Source organism: Abrus precatorius, unplaced genomic scaffold (genome assembly GCF_003935025.1).
Source record: "Abrus precatorius isolate BTA unplaced genomic scaffold, Abrus_2018 Scaffold1, whole genome shotgun sequence".
Classification (NCBI taxonomy): domain Eukaryota; kingdom Viridiplantae; phylum Streptophyta; class Magnoliopsida; order Fabales; family Fabaceae; genus Abrus; species Abrus precatorius.
The window spans coordinates 1041270-1063654 of record NW_020874291.1 but is presented as its reverse complement, the minus strand read 5'-3'; the positions used below and the strand labels follow the sequence as shown (position 1 = coordinate 1063654).

Sequence of the window (22385 nt, the reverse complement as noted above, 5' to 3'; positions counted from 1 at the left end):
GATGTAATCAACGCAAATGCTACAATGTTCTACTAAGCCATGATAAACAACATGAAGATCAAAGCATATCCCAAAAACTATACATAAATAATAATAATTATATCATAATTAAGAACAGAAATTCCTCCCTTTTCATCAAATTTATGAAGTGCTGTTGATTGGTTCTCATCACAGGCCACCCATTGACTGGGTAGAAAGAAAGTCTTCCAAGGAAGCAACTTTATCTCAATATTTTTCCTCTTTATCATGTGATATTTTAGTAAATCAAGCAATTTACCTGTTATTATAAGTTTATCATTATTTTTCAGCCCTTTCAATCATTAACATTTTTAGATTTAATAAATGCATTGTAGTCCTTCATCCAGAAGGTAGGTGTGCTTTGTGGTTGACATTCATGAGAAATACCGCCTGCTGCTGCACATTTTTTTATACATAAATTTACGAAGTAATTAACTGGAAAACCCCCCCTCTTAAATTTTGGTTTTCAATTAATTTAAATTGTGTGTATTTTAATTTTAATACTTAGTTCTTAAAAGAATTTAAAATAAATATATCCAATCCTGATCAACCTATCACCTCCTATTGGTACAACACAATTTTAATTAGGTTAGTTCCTGTTCACCGTTTTAGAATTTATTTTACAAAATTAATAATTTTCAAGTCTCGGACAATATTTGATAACACTGTATCAATGTATTCCCTTTGAATTTTTTAATTAATACATAATTTAAAGGTTATAATATATGTATCCTAATCTGGCCATTTAATGGTTTTACCAACACAAGTGGACAAATTTAAATTATATTCATTTACGGAAAGTCAGTAATACACTCAAGAAAAATAATTGATTAAAAATAAACTGTAACCTTCGTCCACTATTAACCTAAAAAAAGGTTATTTATTTAATAATTTTTAAAAATACTAATCTATATCATAAATTTAATATTAGAATAAATTAATTATTTATACATTTGAATATTGAAATTCCTGTTAAACAAATCAATCTCACACATATGAATACAATCGAGTCTTACACTACTCATCAATTTTGTAAGTAATTTTAATTTGGAACCCATTTACACGCCCAAATTGCACACCATAATAAATAAATAAAGCTAAAAATAAAGACAAAAACTTTATTTTTGTATCTCTATGAAACTTGATTTTTAGATTTGTTACCTAAAACCTTAGTTTGATAGAAATTCTTTAATTTTTAGGCCAAAATTAGTTTCTCTCATATTTTGAATTCTCATATTTTATATCATATGTCTCTTACTTGGTTCAATTGCTTAACAATTCAAGATTCATGATTCTTAAGGGTTTGTATGAGTTTATGTTTGTTAAGTGAATTTTGCCTCCTATGGGTTGCTTGGATTGCTTGAAGATTAATGTCAATAACTCCTCTAGATAGGTTGAATGCTAGTTGTGGAGTTATTATTTGTGGAACTGATAGAGCTTTTATTATCAAATTGATGCGAAATTGTTTTTTGTTCAGTATAGTTTGCATTTAGTTAATGACAAGGATTTATCTAAGGTCATTTTAAAAAATTATTATAAGGATGCTATCCAAATTATTATAAATAACCAATATTAAAATAATATTTTTTTTCTTTTTTATTGTTCTTATTAGAATGTTACTTCAGAGTATGCATGTTCATTGTAAACATATTTTGTATCAAGTTGATAATTTTTTGGCAAGTGTACCAAATCATTGAAATAACAAAATAGATTATCGTCTACGGAATTAATGCTAAATACCAAACCACAAGAATGACACTAGTTAGGTTACCAAAAATAGAGTATAAACAGAACACAAATTAAATATATGTAGAATTGTAAAAGCTAATTTAAGAGTGCTGGAATTGAAAATATATATGAGCAGAAACTGAGACCAAAATAACTGCAAAATGTAAATGCTTTAATTATTGAGAGTGGGTCTAAAAATAGTTAAAAAGTAGAGTGAGTTCAGAATCTTTTATCCCTTTCCCTGTCTATAAAAATAAATGTATAACTCAAAATAAAGCTTTATCTAATGAAAGTAAATCATTTCACTTATCTGCTGTAAGCTATTTCTATGAACATGATTTCTTTTCTTGCAATATATTTCAGTTTCGGATTATGAAAACAATTAAAAAGTAAGGTGATTTCGAAATTTCTTATCCCTTTCCCTGTCCATAAAAATAAATGTATAACTCAAAATAAAGCTTTATCTAATGAAAGTAAATAATCTAAAACTGAAATATATTGCAAGAAAAGAAACCGTGTTCACAAAAAAAGCATACAGTAGATAAGTAAAATGAGAAAAGCTACTATTCCATTACAAAACCAGAGAAAAAGAGAATAAAATCCAAATTCCCATAAAAATCCTCTAAAAAACATGTAAGAAAACTATCCTAACTACCATTTTTATGTAAACTGTACGAAAACCTAAATTTATGTGCCTCCAGAATGTAATAAAAATGAAGGATAAAAAATAATGTCCTTTTAAAAATTTCTGCTTTTATATACTTTATCACCATCGTGTTCCCACGATCAAAAGTTTATATCTCTACAATTGTGTTCTGCAACACTCAATTTCTGCTCTTTAATTCAATTGACAATTTCATTCAAATCCTTTCAAAACTCAAATGTCAGCATCAAAATATAAATGATTCACCAATTTTTCCAGCAATTATAACATTCTATTGAAATTTTTAATTAAATTAAATGCATTAACTTATAATTTTAATTCAATGAAATATGCCAAAAATTTTTAATTTTCTATTTGAATTAATGACTCATCACAAGTCAATCATCTCATTGAATATAAAAAGAAATAATTTCTGAATATAAATTTTAAAATAATTAATAAAACATAAAATACTAAAGAAATCTAATTAAATTATTTATTTAAAAACTTACTATAATAATAACTAAGAAGAAAAGATAAATAATTAAGAATTTTACATAGATGTATTGATGTTAATTTTTAAAGATGTTATCTTTAAAAAATATTTTAACTTAACACTGTAATTATAAATTAAAAGATAATAAAAAATTTATAAATATAAATATAAGTATTTATGAAAAATATAAAAATTTATATAAAATAAAAAAATGATTTAAAAAATTAATATTTCAAATTTAAAATAAAAATAACAAAACAAAAAAAAATTAAACCATAATAAAAAAAAATAATTCACACCTTATTCTTACAAAATATATCATTTTTTTGGACTAATTTGTGTTTTTCTTTTTTTTTTTTGATAAAATCTACAGTATCCTCTACAATTAAGAGAGTTCATACCATCTCCTACAAGTCCAACAATTCCGGCACGCCTTCATCACAAATACATGCAGAGTATTTGTCGACAATGAAACCCCTGAACTTCCGGTGAAGTTTTTCCAATATGATTTCAATTCCTCTCGGTACTTCATGACATTTCTGATTAAAGAGAGGAAATCTGACATTCTTCCTGTTTTCTTCATAGAAATAGAGAAAGGACCATATTGGCACTCTTATAGTCTCATCGTCACATGGCATTGGATATTCCAGCTCACATAAAATTTTTACTTGGTTCCATTCACACTCTACAAATTGTTAAGAACAGAAATAATAATAGTTAATAAATAATAATAATAATAATAATCTTAATATATCATAATAGTTAAGAACAGAAATTCCTCACTTATCATCAAATTAAAGAAGAACTGTTGATTGGGTTCTCATCACAGGCCCCATTGACTTGGTAGAAAGCAAGTCTCCCAAGGAAGCAACTTTATTCCAACATAGTACACATTGTGGTGAATGCTGGGGTACACCTTGTTCTACCACATCAAGAAATTTGCCCTTTTATCATAACTTTATGATTTTTTCTTTTATCATTATTTTTCAACCCTTTTCAATTATTAACATGTTTAGATTTAGTAATTGCAATATAGTCCATCAACCAGAAGGTAGGCGTGCTTGTAATTAACATTTTCGAGAAATGCCCTCTACTTTTTCACATTTTATACACATAAATTTACAAAGCAATTGGAAAACTCCCGATTAAATTTTGGTTTTCAATTAATTTAAATTGTATGCATTTTATTTTTAATAGATAGTTCTTACAAAAATTAAAAATAAATATATCCAATCCTGATCAGCCGATCATCGTAAAGGGAATAATATATTGATGCAATACAATCTTGATTAGGTCGGTTCTGTCCAAGGTAAAAGGAATATTTATATATAAATATTAATTAACTAAACATTAATTTATATATAAATGTAAATTTCAATTATCAGACAATATTTGCTGACAATGTATCAATATATATTCCCATTAAATTTTTAAATTAATACATAATTTAAGGGTGATAATAAATTTATTCTTTTCTGGCCATTTAATGGTTTTACCAACATAAATGGCCAAATTTAAATTTTATCCATTTAAGGAGAGTCAGTAATACACTCAAAAAAAAAAAAAATCAATTAAAATTTAACTGCAATCTCCCTAACTGTTAAGCAGAAGAAAAGCATCGCATGTCCCCAGTATCATTCGCTCCAAAAATCATTCCCCTTTCTTATAATAATAATTTAGTTGAAATATATATATATATTCGCTTTCTATAGTTTACATTTTAATTATATATTAGTTGGTATATTTGAAAATTTACGTTTGAGTTTTTATATGAATATTTTTGTTATATTTTTGTTTTTATCATTATAACACTGTTAAAAATAAAGAATAAAATGTAAAAAAAAATACTCATATAAATTAAGATATGAGTGTTTTAAGTATAAGAACTAATTTGTAAACAAAAGTCAAATATAGGAATTAAATATATAATTTAACCTTAATTTTAATAAAATTTAAAATATACTCTAAGTATGTTACAAAAGGTCCAAACTTGTTGAAAAGAGAAAGTTCAATAAGATTATAAGTTAAATATATGGATTCTAAATTTTTAAGTAACTACAAACTCATATTAAAGTCAAAGTCTAAGATCATACATATTGATAATATAGAATTTATAATTTAGTGAATAAATAGATCAATCAAAAATCATAATTATAGTTAATAAAACATTAAAAATATAAAATAAAGTAAAATTCTTTATTAGTCAAGAATCAAATGTGTTATGGTGACAAGAATTATAATACTGGTCTTTTCACAATCAAGTTTAGTGTTTTGCATTCTTTTAAATATTATAATCGATTAAAATACATGTTTACTCTTTATAATTAACACTCATTTTAGTTTTTATGCTTAAAAATTTATATTTTAATCCCTATATGAGTATTTTTGTTACAATTTAGTATCTATTATTATAAATCCTAAATAGCATGAACTAAATTAAAAAAAAAAAAAAAACACTCGTATAACTATTAAAATGTAAATTTTTTAAATATAAAAATAGATTTATAAGTAAGTACCAACTATAGATAGTTTAATTTATTGTGTATATCAAAACTTTTACTCTAACTGATTCATCTTATCTGAGCTGTTGTACCCCCAAAATATTCCAAATGCTATGATTAATTTCTTGAGGCTAATAATCTTTAAATATTCATACAACAGAAGAAGTTAATTACTTAATATGAACTCTGGATTCCTTTGATGAACTTCAAATACTATTTACGGATTCTAATACAAAATAAATGCTTATAAACCTTTAACTATTTATGAGACTATCGTTTACACGAGTATATTGAAGGTAGGAAAATGGAACAACCTTGTGGAGAAATTTCTTTTGAATCGAAATGTAGAAATGGAATAAGGTGGCAAAAGAAATTCCATTTGCATGCAAGTCATGCATTACAATACAATGATTGCAACAAGTTGACGCTAGTATTTGGCGGAATATGAGTTCAAAAATCATCAAAGACTGAAGTATGAAATTTACGAGTTTAGAATTCAAAAAACCAGAGACTTTTCACGAAAAATAAATAACATGCTTTTCAGATACTTGATCAATTTTCTAAAACAAAAGTTTGTTACAACATCCAAGTTTTATAGTCAACAAGAGGCAGCGATTCAAGCTCATTCAAACTTTGGAACAATTCAATAGTAAATGGAAAAGAATAAAAAAAAATGTAATTACCATCAAGTTATTGTTCATGATCAACTTCAACCAAGTATCCTTTTATCAATCTAAAGTTCCTCATGAGGCAGTTGCTTTTCGTACCACCTCAGTTTGAAATTTAATTTTCGGAAGTAACATAGTTTGAAATTTTATTTCCAAAAGATACACAAAAAAAAAAGGATGGTATATATGGTTAGCAAAAAATAAATAAATAGTTAGTGTAGAAAGTAAAATTCTACTTATGATTCAATTCATGCTGGCAATTTGTGTCTAATCCAATACAAAACACAATTACCTTGAACGATGTTTAATCAAACTGGATGCTGTTACTGACACTCAAAAATAGATGCTGTTGAATATTTCCTCGTACGATGAAATGTAACATTGTGATAATATGAACCACAGAGCACCCTATCCTTTTCTAAAAACTTTCTCTTTGCCCATTATGTATTTTCAGGAACAAGTTCTAAATAAATTGGATCACCATTGCTCTATAAAGCTGCTACTTCAAAATTACCAAGGCATATACATTGAGGTATGTTCAGAATCATAATCTACCGAACTGCTTAAAAGAGAACGAAGGAAAATAATGAGCCAGACAAATGATTGGCAAAAGCTGGAACTTGCAGAGATACAACCCTCCCTATTCCTTCTGCTATGGAGGGAGTGAATACCACTAGAGTTGAGCTTGAGCTGAGGACTGTCCCAAAGAACAAAAGGCTCTAACGCCCCCAAAGAATGGAAGGTATTATTCTTATACCATAATCTTCTCCAACTCAAGTGATTCATGTTTTGGCAAGATACCTGAAGTTTATGATAAAGACAGTAAACTAAACTGCGCAAGAAGCCAAAATTAAACCATTTAAGAAAATGAAGATCACTTACCAAGATGAAATTAAAATGATCTTCTGCTATTGTAACTGTCATTATTTGAGTTATCCCCAAAAGAACCGAAACCGCTTCCACGTGAATCACCGAAGGTTCTGCTTTGGCTTGAATTTCTGTCACCAAATGCACCAGAACTTGGCCCACCATTTCTACCCATATCACCAGAAGAATTACCAGAAAATCCTCCAAACCCCCCACCTCTCAAACCAGGGTTACCAAAATGGCTAGAATTTGGTCCGCCAAACCTTCCCGTCTCACCAGAATTTCCATAGCTGGATCGGCCAAATCCAGAGTTACTGTAACTCCCAGAACGGCCAAATCCAGTACTGCGACCAAAACCTGCACCTCCAGATTGACGATCCCTCATGCCTCCAAAAGGGCCATATCGACCACCACTCATGCCCCCAAACATCTCTGCTGATCCACTTTGAACATCAATCTTTGGTAGCTGATAAACAAAAATATTGGAATAAGATGAAATTGCAAGCAATTAATCCTTATACAAAATAAGAGTGAACCACAATACAAGTAGCATAGGAAGGGTAAGAAACAATAGGTATCAAGAAAAATAATTATAACAGAAGGATTTTACCTTTCACGTCTAAATTAAGACCGTATTTGACTATTTGTGCACATGTAGAATACAATTGTCAACACGCAGTCAACATCAAAACCAATAACGCCCATCTAAGGATTCTCAGTTTGACAAAGACTTAATGTCTGTAAATCCAATTTGGTTAAAATGAGAACTCATAACATTGGAAGTTATTGATAATTAAGGCCTTCAAAGAGGTTGACATAAAGCACAAGACAGTTATGTCTGCAGCCGAAAAAACTTTTCAGTAACAGCCTAAAAATTCACACAACAGATTCACCTTACTCCTACTAATTATTCAGAAAATGTAAAGAACTTAAACCTTTTTTCAGATTATTTCCAACCAACTTAATATAGAATTCTAGGTTTAAATCCTGACATTGTTAAATATTTCCTGCTGATTTTTTCCCTTCCCAATCCAAGAACAACCTATAACAAATGTAATATTAATTATTACTTAAAACCCAACCTGATACTATAGATGTACACCTCATACAATTAAGCATGAAATTCATAGATATTTGTGATTATGAAATGCACAGTCTGCTTGCAGTAATCATAGTCTCGTGATAAGAAAATGAGTCTGCATTGCAGTAATATCATATCCTTATTCCTCTACTTCTACCAAAACTAAATGTAGTATCCAAATGCCATCACATTTTATTTAATCAATTATCAAAGAGGTTTTAAGTCCCAACTGATGTCATGAACATCAAAGGCAAAGGAGCAACTAGACAGAAGAACATGGATAGACAAGTACATGTATTATAATCCTTTTGAACCCATCAAGATAACCTTCTGATGTGTAGAACACACTGTATAGATTATAGAAGAGTATTAGACTTGGTGAAGATTTTCAGCAACATGAGTTTTAGCACTACTTAGCCAGTTAGCAGTAGCATCCAGTGGTAGTGGAAAACCTTGGTCAATGTAAGGATATTCTAACATGATTCAATCATAAACTAATAATAATATAGGGATATTCAGCACAAAGTTCCCTATCTTTGACAGCACATTCAAATCCCCTTTGGAGGGAGCTGGATGAGGTTTATGGCAAGAGAATAGGCAACCCATCTTTGTGTAGTAATGAACTAGAATAATAACAATAATAATAAAGACAACTTCAAAGAAGAAAGATAAAAGGATGAAAATGGAAAGGAAGCAAAGATCACCTCTGTAAATTTGCATCCAACATCACGCTCAATAGTCTTCACAGCCCTGGATTGATTTTCACTGTAAACAAGAATAGCAGTTCCTTTCTTCCCAGCACGGCCCGTTCGTCCAGATCGATGAACAAATATCTCAGATGAATTGGGAAGATCAAAATGTATTACCTATATGAGGAAACCATGTAAAAAACTTGCATACAAACAAATCAAATAACAGTGTATTACAATGTATTTGCTCATACACAGAATATTAAGAAGGCATAAAAGATTACAGTGAACAAGAAACACATAAAGAAGATAACAGTGAAGATAAGCAGGTAAAAAGGAATCATTCCATAATTTCCCTTCACACTCAAAATTTAGGGAAATTCAAATATTGAATATCCCAAAAATATATGAGCTCCTTCCCCCCCCCCCCTCAGAATTTCCTCCCAATACTGTAGCATCACAGTATACAGTATCTAATGTATCAAGAATAGGTAATACCAAAGAAGGAATCATCGTGTAGAAAATAAAAGTTTTTGTTGAACCTCCATCAACTGAGAAACAGGGAACAGAACATGATAGCACAACTATTTCAAATAGAAAGTTTGGCAAAACAGAACTCACAAGATCAACATTTGGAATATCAAGCCCACGTGAAGCAACATCAGTTGCCACTAAAACATTGAAATTGTTGTTTCTGAAGCCAGCAAGAGTTCTTTCCCTCTGAGTTTGTGAAATATCTCCATGCAAGGCCTCACATTTGAGGCTTTTTGCCATGACATATGATAATCGATCAGCATCACGTTTGGTTTGAGTGAAAACAATACACTTCCCTCCATTTGCATGTTCCTACCAAAGTGTATAACATTAGGAAAGGCAATGGAAGTATCTCTAAGTACCAGACCGACTCAATTGCAATCATTTTAGTAACAAATACCAAAAATTTAAAATAGCTATTGATTGATTTATAAACAGCAATGACAATAAAAATCATTTAATTATAGGTGACAGAAAATTGGTTGTATCTGGTCATACTGTTATCAGAGGTGCAAGAATTCCTGCTTTAGCAAAGGCATCAGATGCAATAGAGTATAGCAAAATTCCATCTGCCAACTTCTGATCAGAATCTCCAACCTATGGCACCAATAAATTCCAAGTTAACTTATTATCAATCAACTATAAGGATTCTGCACATTAATCTGAAACATTCTTATTACCATTTCATTCTTACAAAGTAAAAATCATAAAAAAATGTGTACACGACAAAAAGTTCACTACAATTCAGTTCCTTGTGCTAGACTCAAGAAAAGAAACCAATAGCAACCATCAGATCTACCTAACATCAAACTAATAATTGAATGACAGTCTATGCAGCAGCATAGATTCCAAAATTATAGATAATACTTTCTACAATTATTGTTACAATATCATCATATAATGAATCACTGTTTAATTTTAACAACCATGTCCCAGTAAAATAGTTATACATACATAAATGTATAAACGAAATAATGTTAGCAAAAACTATAATTTAATCTGTCAAATGTATCCAGAATACTTAACCGTGCCAGGATGGTTGTTCCTATATAGACTGCCCTAGGTCACCAATGAATATTTGTTTCTATTTTCCGAAAACAGCTTACAGACTTTCTTATATTTCCCAGTATTTCTTGGGCCAATCACTAGTATGAGGAGACCCTCTTTTAGCTCTGTATCTCTACACTGACCCTCTATTCTTAAAGTGGCAGGAACTTATTCATCCAAATACCTGATTACTCCCTTAGATTATAGTTATACCCTCTTTCTTTGCATTTCATCATAATCAGAGTCAGACACCAAAAGTTTGAGCCCTTTTCATGAGACTTTATTGCACACACGAAACTTTTACCCTAATTTGGAATTACTGCAATCCGAGTTCCCTGCAAGAAGATTTTACTAATTAAAATTTATTGCCTATTGAAGACCAAATCGTACACTTTTGTTTGGTATCCCATAATTTGCCCTTAAAAGTCTTTGGTCCATGTTATATACCAAACCCTTCCAATAGAAATGACATCTGAAAACTGCAATAGCGTTTCCCCTGGTGCCTAAAACAGAATTGCATACTTACAAGATCAATAGTTAGGGGGTTGTTTAGGTAATTGCGGGTAATATTCTTTATCCAAGGTGGCATTGTTGCTGAGAACATAAGAGTCTGACGATTTGGAGACAACCTCTCCAATATCTTCTCCACAGCTTCTTGAAATCCTACCTGAAGCATCTGATCAGCTTCATCAAGAACCACAAACTGAACATCCTTCAAATTCAGGGAACCCCTGTTGAGAAGATCAATAATTCGACCAGGAGTGCCTACTGCAATATCTACCCCATAATCAAGCGCCCTCAGTTGTTGATGAATGGGCATACCACCATAAAGACAGATTGTGTCCAAGTTAGGTGCAGCCTCATTAAATTCCTTTTCAACCTGCCGTGCAAGTTCTCTCGTTGGAGCCAAAACCAAAGCCAAAGGATTTCTCCCTCGCCTGTGATAATCAAGCATAAAACTTTGTGTTGTTAAAGACACATATCAAGAGTACATAGTATCAATTACCTAATCCACTTTCAAGCAGAGAAACAAGACAACAGGTTCAAGTAAAAGTAAGATGTAAGTGCAACTAACATAACGTACCCCTGCTTAGCATTAAACTGAATGATCCTGTCCAAGATGGGTATCCCAAAAGCAAGGGTTTTCCCAGTTCCCGTTCTGGCTCGACCAATCATGTCACGCCCTTGCATTGCAGGTTCCAGTACAGCTCTCTACAACAACCACAATAATAGAGGATTTCAAGCTTGAAGTTAATAAATTTTCTAAACAGCAGTGACTTCAAAAAATAGAAAATATATATATATCTAAACATAAATCAACTCATTTCACCACAGCTCTACAATAATAATAATATCAACAACAACAGAGTAGCTCAAGCCCAAAATATAGCACCAATTGGCTTTTGTGAAATTTCTATGAACTTACACATTTTTTTCATTTCCAACCAAAAATATTTCAGACAAAAAAATGATTTATCTTGACGTAGATCAACTCATTTCAGCACACCTATTTACTACCAGCACAAATATATCGAGGTTTTCAACTTTTAGTTAAATTTCTACATACACACATTTGCCTTCCGTTTAAGCCAAACTATTTCAAACAAACTTAAAAAGGACAAATTACCTGAATGCATATTAAATCATTTTCCACAGCTGTATAATAAAATAATAATTTTGTATTGTAAATTTGAGTCCGTATGCTAGAGCGGGAACAAATTTAAGAACTATTCCACTTCTCATTTAAGTTTCTCTCATTTTACCTTTTAATTGATATTTTTAATTCTTCCCAAATACTATTCCTTTTAAATTCAATTTTAAATTTTAAATCTTGACATTCCATATCAAATAAAAAATATTTATTGTTTTTTATTAGAATTTTTACGCACCATATCAAATTAATAAATACAGAAATATCTTGATTTAAATAACTTACTTTATTTAAATAATTCCATCATTAATTTTAACAGTCTTATCTCTGTCATTATTTACATCTAATAAAATACAATATTCACAAGATAATCGATTTTGTTATTATTGAATAACAACGGTATTTTGCTCTTATATTTTTATTTTTTATTTAAACTTAAAAAGCTTTAAAATAAAAAAAGAAAAAGAAAAAAGCTTGCAAAAACAACGACAATAATAATAAATTGATTTTTGCAATATTTTTCATACTTATCATTTCCCTTTTCCAAATTACAAACGAAATCGATCAAAACACGAAGCTCACTATATCAATCAATCAACAAACAAATCAGAATACATAAAAAGACAAAGTTTCCACGCAAATTGAAAATCACGGCCTTACCTGAATCGGGAAGAGCTTCGCGATCCCTTTCTTAGCCAAAGCATCCACGATCTCCTGCGAGATTCCAAGCTTCGCGATCTCGAGTCCTTCGTCACCATTCACACTGCAAACTTCACTGTCGTTAGAGTAATCGTACTTTAAGGCGTGTTGGGCAGAACGAGAAACCAGCGACGAGCGGAAACTCAAGGGTCCAGATTTCGCGTGAAATTCCCTGGCTCCTCCGCCGGAGACACCGTTCCGGAAGGAGACGGCGGAATCGAGCCGCCCGTGGTGATGCGGCAGTGTCTCGACGGAGGTGACGGCAGCGAAAAAACGACGTGAGAAAACGGAAGAGGATCTTCGGAGAATCGAACTCGTCATCTTGTGATGAATAGTTGCAGTGATTGATGAAGAAAGTGAATTGAGGGGTTTTATTTTTCTTCTAACCAAAGGGTTTGAGAATGCGACGGTGACAAACCCTTGCAATGTCTGAGAAATGAGAAGGGTTTTAGTTTCGAGGGTTTTAGGGGCATAATCCTGTGTGGACATGTCTACACACTTTGTAAATGTACTTTATGAGAATACACTACACGTGTACTATAAAAATTTCATTTTATTTATTTGTTTTTAGTTTTGTTTATATTGATCCACCAAAGAATGTGTTGCATTTGTTGATGCTCTTAGACTTTCATTTGTTGTTATTGTTGAATGCATGTAGCGTATTATTAGGTAAATTATCATATTTATCAATATTATGTGATATATAATGTGATTACATAAATTTATCTAAATAAATAAAATAAAATCACATCCTTTATAAAAAAAATTATCATCAATACATTTTTAACTCATTCTTTAATACTGTAATTTATTTATTAAAAAATATAAAATGAGTGAAAATAATATATACTTACTAAAAGCTAAAAGCAAACTTGTTTATGCATTTTCAATTGTAAAAGTAATTGTGGTCTAAAATTAACTTTTTACTTTTTTAATTTGACCAAATACATTTTTATTCTTTTTAATTAATATGTTTTTAGCTTCATGCTTATTAATATACTGACTTTTTTCCTCTCCCTTTTTAATGTTTAATATTCATTTTTAAAATTTAGGCAAGTGTTAATTTTAAAATTATATATCTATGAACTTTCGATATATATGATTAATATGAACATATAACTTTAATCAATAATTAGATTAACAAAATTCAATATAATAATTATCAAATTGTATTTTATTAAGTGAGGTTGATTCTATAAATTATACCATACAATGAAACTCAGTGAATCAAAAACAAAATTTTCAAATATATAATTAATTAAAAGATTTATTTTAATAATTGTCTTTAAAGTTCTTTTAGGTCTCTTTTAACATTTTTTTTACCATGTTAAAAGTTATGTAATTCACTTTTCTATCATCTATAATACGTTAATATTCTTACATATATTATCATTTTTTATTTTATTTTTTCTATTATTTATCTACTTTAACATTTTTTTTTCATTTCTATTTTTTACTATGTTGTTCCTTTAACAAAATTCAATATTTACAAATAAGAGAAATGTTAGTAAGACTTTCAATTATAAAAATTGTATAAGTTTCACTCTTTTTATTTTTAAATTAATATTTTTCTCTTATATATTTATAATTTTTAATAATAAGAAGCATGTTAGAAAATTCGAAACCCCCGCCGCCACACGTACACCCACAGGTATTTTGTATAATTAAAATAAAATCTGAATAATTTTGTGAATTTCATATTATTCTCTTTTATTTCAATTGGTTTAATTTTTACCCATGTTATTATTAATTTTTTTCTAAATTTTCTAGATGAAAGTTGATACATAATTTTATGTAAACTTTCATATTGTTCATGAACATTTATGTTTAATTTATAAAAATTTTCTTATTATCTTGTGTAAATTTTTAATATTTTTTAAACACGTGTTTAAATTTATTACAAAAAATCATTTTATATAAACTTACAATCTTTTCATTAATATAAATTTTTATATTTACAAAATTTATAATACTTAATCTATTATTTCAAGTACTTTTACTTAAAAATTCTCAATCATTACATGTACCAAATTTTATATAAAAAAGGTATATTTTTTATTAGAAATGACAGATTTCATCATTTTTAATTTTTTTTTTTCAAAATTTGCATTGTTTTTAATTATCTTTCACTCTTCTATTATGTTCTTTACTTTGTTCTATCATAATATCTAGGCCCATTCTTAATCTTTTTAAGACTCTGGACAAAATAAAAAATTAATAATAAAACAATGTTATATTAAAATGTAATAAAACAAAATAAAAACATATATCAATAATTTTATTAAAATAATATAATTTTTTTAAGTGAATACATTTTTTTTAATAAAATTATAAAAAAAATGTTCTTTCATTTAAATTACTCTTATATTATAATTAACTATAAAAACACAAAAAATTATAAAAAATATATTCTATAAGTATTTTGATATGTAAAATCATTAATGATAACCTTAACATCAATATTTTTTAAAAATTTCTTCTCGATCGATAAAATTATAAAATCATTCAACCGTTCTTGTGACATTAATGACCTTAAATAAATTTTGATCAACTTTAGTTTTGAAATAATTCTTTCAACTAATGTTATAATTAATGTGCATTTTTTTTTACATTATATATTTTGTTAAAACGATATTATATTTGTGAATTATAATTTTGACTAAATATATAAAATAACTTCTCTAATTTTTATTAGGATGTTATATTTGATAGATTTTATAATAATGTAAAATTTTCAATTTTTACATCTTTCAATTTTATAATATATTACGGTATTTCAAATTTATAATTTTACAAAAAAATTATTTTCTTTTTTGATCTATTAGTGCTTATTTTTTTCATGTGATTTTATCTTTTAGATAAGTACCACGTATTAATAGTTTTATAACATTTTATTTTGTAATTTTTAAAATCTATTTTAAATATTCAAACAAGAAGCTCACGTGTTTATTTTATTGTATTTACGTGCAAGATCTTATTATTATTTTTTAATTTGGAGTTTACTTTTAATAGGTTTATCTCTTAAATTTATTATTATTAATATATTAATTATCAAATCTAATTAAAAGAATTTGACACTTTATGATAAAATATTATTTCAATTTTTTTCTAAAAACGTCAATTGACAAATAATTAGGGTTTCTTTGAGAGTAACTAAAGACCTTTTTTTTTTTTTTAAGAAAGTCGTAAACAAGTTGCCACTAGGGTCCTTACCTTAGCTTGCCTAAGAGAGAATGACATAAGGAAAAAAAAAAGCACGCCCAAAGGAAAGAGACTTTACAAGTGTTCTAAATCTAGGACCATGGTTCAGAAAAAGTAGATAGAGATGTAGAAGCATAAAAGAGGAAAGTTGTTAATAGAAGAGTTAGATCTAGTATATCAAAGTACGAAGAAATTAAAAATTGAGTTAGAGGAGCTCGTGGAGAAACAAAAGGAAGACATGCAAGAGACCTTCAGTCTGTAACCTAGATAGCGAATCACTTGCATTTGATCCTTAACTTTCCTGCATCTTTCTCTTATAAAGATAAAGTGTTAAGGTCAAGAGACCTATGTCTAGTTCTTAATGATGAAGAGGTTATAAAATAAGTCTTAGAAAACTTTGACCTTAATCTTGAAGATACAGACGGATTATCCAAATTTTTTATTTTTTATTTTTTGAAGAAATCTGTCTATAATATAAACGGATAAAATACATCTATAATTTTCGTCTATATATGGCTCGCTATTTAGTGCAAAGCATTATAGACAAAAATTACAAACGAAAATATATGTTTGTAATTTAAAAATTAAAGAAAAATTTGGAGCAGAAATTACATACGGAAAAATCAATCTATAAATGTGGCCATTTTTTATCAACTTTTTAACTGATAATTTACAGTCAAAATTTTCTAAAAACTTTATTAAGTGAACTAACTTTATTAATATTATTAAATATGTAATTTTAGTTTGATATTTACTTTTTATAAATTAAAATAAAATTTATTGATGAAATATCAATTACTAGAATTATAGAGAAAGGTTGACAGTAACTAAATATATAAGCTAGAAAAAAGAAATATTTTACTTTATAAATTAACTCTCTTATATTTAATATTTTACAGGTGAAAAATAATAAGAAATTTGTTTTATTTGAATTAGACAAATCCTTCTAAATTTGATTCTCACTTCCCTTAATTGTTTTAAGTGAGTATCAGTATATGTTTGTCAAAACTTATTTTGACACTCAATCCTTGATTCATTGGCTCTTTTCAAATGAAAATTATAAAGACTTTTGAAACTTCAAATAATAATAATAATAATAATAATAAAAAGAAATCAAACTCTCTAACTTCTCTCTCTCTCATGACAAGTTTTTAAAAGATACATATTTAATTTTTTAAGACATTTCACTTATTTTTTATATAAAATTATCAAAATAATAATAGAAATTATTTCGTATTATTTATTTGTAAAACATTTAATTATCTAGTATTATAGAAATTAAATTTTAAATTAAAGATTAATAATATTTTCATTTATCATTTTACATTTTACACTAATTCAATTATTAATTTTTAAAAAATATTTTTAATTTAATAAATTTATATTCAACTTTCAATTTTTAACTTTAACTAACTTTTAATATTTCAATTAACTTGTCCATTAACTTTGCAACACACACTCAAAATATGTACCATAGAAATAATTAGTTTAAAACTTCTAAAAGAAGACGTGTTACTAACACTACGAGGTACTTGTTATTATAATACTCATAATTTTTTAAAAAAATATTATTTTAATATCTTTAAATTAAAAAAATTATATATTTTTTAAATAAATCATTAACTTTATTATGTATTATAAATATTTTATAAAATTAAAAATAATTATTATTTCTTAATTTATAAGTGACTATTAAACAAATATTATCTTAGAATTGAAATAGCAAATGGTACGGAACTTATAGATAAAGCCAAAAATATCACAAACGGAAGCCTTCACTCTTTTGTATCAGAGCCTGGTTTCGATCCAGGGACCTGTGGGTTATGGGCCCACCACGCTTCCGCTGCGCCACTCTGATTGTTGCTAAGCTTTACTGATAAAATTTTAATTCTTCTTACATATCAACATAGCCTCGTGCTGCTTCTATTATTCGTATCATTTAGAGTTACAAACTGAAAGACTAAAATTTCAATGAAAGAAAACACAGCTAAAAAACACAATGCAAAATATTGAAAAAGAAATAAAAATTGCAACAAAGTTTGGGTAAAATTATAAATTTGAAAGGTTGCAGTCTTTCAGATACTGTTGTTTTGATGATTAGTGCCTACTTGGATTTCATGTTTAAATACTCAAGGGTTGAAATTTAATTTAATACCACTATTCATAATTTCTGTATATTAAATTTATGTTTTTACACCTTTTTAATATATTTTCAAACGCACAAAGATGGGTGAAAGGTTTTTAATGATCACAAGTTATGCACACAAACAGTTATTTCATAACTTGATTTATCTGTTTCAAACAATTTTTATATTATTTTTCTTATAAGTTCACCCAAATAAAACATTTATATGACACTTGCTCGATATTTAAATTTGGATAATTACAGTGAAGATTAATTTAATTATTGTATAAAGAAAATTTCAGTTAAAACTACAAGAGATTATAAAATTTATTTATACATAGAATTATACTCAAAGGATTTCTTAAAAATAGACTTTTGTTTATAAAGTGTGTAAGGTGGTGTTTGACATTTTACCAAACATTATCTAAAGGTGTCATTTTAATTTAGTCATGATTGTATTTTGCTCCATTTATTATGAACAATGATATTGATTTTAGTTCATAGATGATGTTTTTATTAAATATTTAGTTATTCAAATTTTTAATCATCATAGGTTAATCATTTGATCACTTTCCTTTTATTTAAATCCCTTTAATCCTTATCTTTTTACTTGAACAATTATAGGTTTAGAATTGATTTGAAGTGAAAAACGATTTAAAAGGTTTGAAAAGTAAAAATTTAACCAAAATTTAAAATATTTTTATAAAGTGAGGTTAAGAATTTGAAGAAGGGTGAATTTGGTGTTCTTTTGATTCAAGTTTATAGTTGATTAAGGAATTTTGAGTGCAAAAGTGTTTAAATGATGTAATGAGTACAATTTATGAACATTTTAAGTTAAAAAAATGAAAATTTAAGAGGATTATGTAAATAAAATTTGATTGAAGCTTGATCAATGAACAAAATTGAAGGACTTATTGAAATAATTAAGAAATGAAATTCATTTAATTGACTATTGAGGAACTACCAATTACCATTACCATTACAAATTAGTCATAATAGAGGGATAAAAGTATAGTTATTTATTTATTTATACATGTTATGGGCAACTTCACTTATAAAGCTTCTTCTTTTTTTTCTGATTAAAAAGGTATATATTAATTTTGCTCATTTGGTCCACCTCTCTTGACATGAATAACTTGAAATCTTCAAATTCTGAAACAAATGATGATGAAGTTTTTGGTTTTTTGAACATAGCAGAGGGATACAAAGAAACAAAGAGAATCATGGCCTCATGCTTGAGGAGCATATAACACCCTTCCTAGAAGCAAAAAAGTTGCTACATTGTCTTGCCACTTACTGCATATTATGCACACTATATGGGCCACATTTTAATGGAAAACAAAAAGCTTTTAAACATTCATCAAATTAGATTGAAACGACATCCGCATGCTTGTCAGATATGATTAAAATGTTATGAATACAATTTTATCATTAGCTATGATTTCCTAATTTGAACTTATAAAATATATTGACCCACTTAAAAGTAATGTGTTGTATATATACCATATAGTGTGGCTTGAGAGTTTTCTCACCTAAACTTAAGAAAAATATTAACTTCAACTCTTAATCTTAAATTTAAGCATTTAATAATACAATGAATATTTACTTTTTTACAAAAAAAAAATATTTTTAAATGGTTAAACAATGAATTCAACCCTTCTTTTGTCAATGCAAAATTTGATAAAAAGTGGTCTTTAAGTTGATTCCATATCCATGTATAAAGTGGGAGATAAACATGATGTGGGTAAAGCGAGGCTCCATTATGGTATTTGCAAATTAGACCCATATAGGGAACAATCTTTGATCCTTGCAATGTTGTGTTTCATTGCACAGTTTGAAATTTTTATTTTTATTAATCTTGTTGCCACTTTGAAATCTGTTTTATATATGAAAATCATGAATCATAACCCAGTTGAAATAAAAATCTGGTGTATTATCTAACTTGAATTCTTCAACTGAAACAGAATTGTACCTAAAGTACTTGTTTTGCGATGACATGATGCCAGAAATGGGCCCTAACACCCACCATCCAAAACAAAACAAAACAGAGTATTCACAGAATGGGACCAACATGCACAGCAATCAATTCCCCAACTATTATGCTTTGTCTTGAAGCATAGATCATGCCAAGCTTAGCTTTACTGCCATAGTGCCATTGACAAATTTGGATAGGTAATAATAACCAAAGTACATGTAAGGTAAAATGAAAAACAAAATTGTTTTATCAGTGCATTTATCTGTTCTTATCCAATTATGCATCATTGTTTATCACAACAATAATTTTATAAGTGAAAATCTTCCAATGATATGTCAACATAGCTAGCATTAAAACTTTTGTTTGACATGTAAACTAAAACTATAGAAAAGAAAGAAAGAAAGAAAGAAATATTCAAAGCATTCAATAGATAGGAGAGAGAAATGAAGGAGATAAAAATGATGGATCCCAACGTGACGTTGAAAAGGAATCAATGGGCTTTACTTTTGATTTTTCACTTTACTTGGTGAAAACTGAAAGGGTTAAAAGATGCTGAGTGTGCTCATTGTAGAGGACTGTACTTTATTCAGGTGCAAGTAAATAACAGGAAGCTGAAAGAAAGGGTCCAAGGGGCCACACATATCTTCCTAAAAAGAAAATAAATTGGTAGAGTTTATGGGATCGTTACCTATCTTGATATCATACTTACGTCGTTGTATTAAATTAATACCAGCAATACACTCTTTATATTACTTTTTATTATTGTTAAAATTAATTAAAAATTACATGTTATACTGGTCGCATTTTTTATACTTTTAAATTTTTAATAAATTTTAATAAAAATTAAAAAGTATGTTAAAGAATATATTAGTATCATTCTTCTTATTTAATGTCACTTCTATTTTTTATTGGTCTTTTTGTATCAGTTGGCAAATCATTAAATAAGGGCTTATTTATAACTATATAATTTTAAATAAAAAAATTAAATAACATGACATGTCACTTTACGTCACGCAAGACTGTTAAGTCATTTTTCTATCGATTAACTTGTAAGAGTGTTGAACTATCTTTTCATTGATCAATTTAATATTTAATAAAAAAATTGACAATGTAGAATAAATTTTAACTTTTTAATATTTTAGAATTTTAAAAGTAAAAATTTATAAATACTTATTGCAAAATGTATTATACTTATAAGAATTAAAGACATAATTAAATCTTAAAAATATAATAAAAATTTATATTTATTTATTAAATAAAATAAAATAATAATAATTATTCTACTAAGATATGCATATCCTACATTAGTTTTAAAATAGGATAAAAATATTTTTCCTAAGTTTTTAATAATATTTTGAAAGTTAATTTCTTAAAGCAAATTTGATCTAATGTGATATAAAAATTTCATTGATTTTAATGTCGAGTCATCCACAAATATTTAATGTTACAAATTTCACTTAATATTAAGTTAATGTTTGATTTTATAAATTTTATATATTAATAAAATCTCTGATATTTCAAGTTTGGTTTAATTTTAATTTTAAAAATAAAAAAATATTTTTTAACACACAAACATGTGCAGTCTCTAATGAAGCTCATGGTAGACATAGATTTTTTAAATTTACTATTTTTATCCTTTTTATTGACCTGACATTTAAAAAAATAAATACACAAAATAAAAATTTAACACATTTAAACAAGTCATGTCATTATTATAGATCAAAGTGTTAAATTAAGAAAAATTAAAAACTAAAAATATATTAAAGAACTAAAGTTAAGATCTTTTAAAAATATAATAATAAAAAAATGTTTAAGTAAAATTAAAAAATACCAGTAGAGATTAGTTTAAATAGTAAGCGACTTGATATCGTTTAAATAAGGTATTGAATGTTTATGTATATAAAAAATCTATCGTGATAAATTTATCTACCACATTTAAGTGCGTGACTCGAGTTGAATTTGAATTAAATTAAATGAGAAACATAATAATTTTTTTTTTTTGTTATTTTATTTCTTAAAATAGTACATTTTCCAATAGCATATCCCCTGTGCTCATGCATATGACTACCAATGCAGGCACGGGTAGTGATTGGTGGTGCTTTTGGTGGGGAAAAAGGTAACTATGGTGTGGTGGTGAAGCAAAGAAGTGACTCATCGAAGCATTAACAGAGGAGACTCAACATGTTAATAGTTGAATTTACTGTGTTTTGCATTCATCTTGTTTTATCATATGATCAATATTCAGGGAATAAATTAACTTTTCATCAAATGTTAATAAGTGGCTTTATGTTTTAAAATTATCAAAATTTGATTTAATAATAAGTATATAATGATAGGAATAATTTTGTTTCATATTCTTATCTATCAATTTGGAAAGAAATATTCAAAAATGATTTTTTTTATGAATGGAAATGTAATTTAATTTTCTATGTTTTAATGAAAATATTAACTTCAATCCAATA

At 27.5% G+C, this 22385-nt stretch overlaps 1 protein-coding gene and 1 non-coding gene across 2 annotated transcripts; both read right to left on the bottom strand.

Moving 5' to 3' along the window:
* Positions 1–6275: 6275 nt before the first annotated feature.
* LOC113857145 (DEAD-box ATP-dependent RNA helicase 53, mitochondrial-like) lies at positions 6276–13043 on the bottom strand. Its single transcript, XM_027488908.1, has 8 exons — positions 12584–13043; positions 11357–11484; positions 10799–11210; positions 9724–9822; positions 9313–9537; positions 8707–8868; positions 6937–7387; positions 6276–6855 (listed from the first exon to the last, which is right to left on the bottom strand). Exons 1-7 carry the CDS (start codon positions 12941–12943, stop codon positions 6947–6949), a joined length of 1827 nt encoding a protein of 608 aa, XP_027344709.1. The 5' UTR covers positions 12944–13043; the 3' UTR covers positions 6276–6855; positions 6937–6946.
* A 4566-nt stretch (positions 13044–17609) lies between these two features.
* On the bottom strand, positions 17610–17681 carry TRNAM-CAU. Its single transcript has one exon. It is a non-coding gene; the product is annotated as a tRNA-Met (tRNA).
* Positions 17682–22385: the final 4704 nt, after the last annotated feature.

Excerpts from the sequence above, each read along its gene's own strand:
- LOC113857145 (XM_027488908.1), bottom strand. The coding sequence starts at position 12,943 with ATGACGAGTTCGATTCTCCGAAGATCCTCTTCCGTTTTCTCACGTCGT. Across the intron at positions 11,211-11,356 it reads CAGTTTAATGCTAAGCAGGG|GCGAGGGAGAAATCCTTTGG; the intron begins GTACGTTATGTT and ends TGATTATCACAG. Across the intron at positions 9,538-9,723 it reads TTCTTGCACCTCTGATAACA|GAACATGCAAATGGAGGGAA; the intron begins GTATGACCAGAT and ends ACACTTTGGTAG.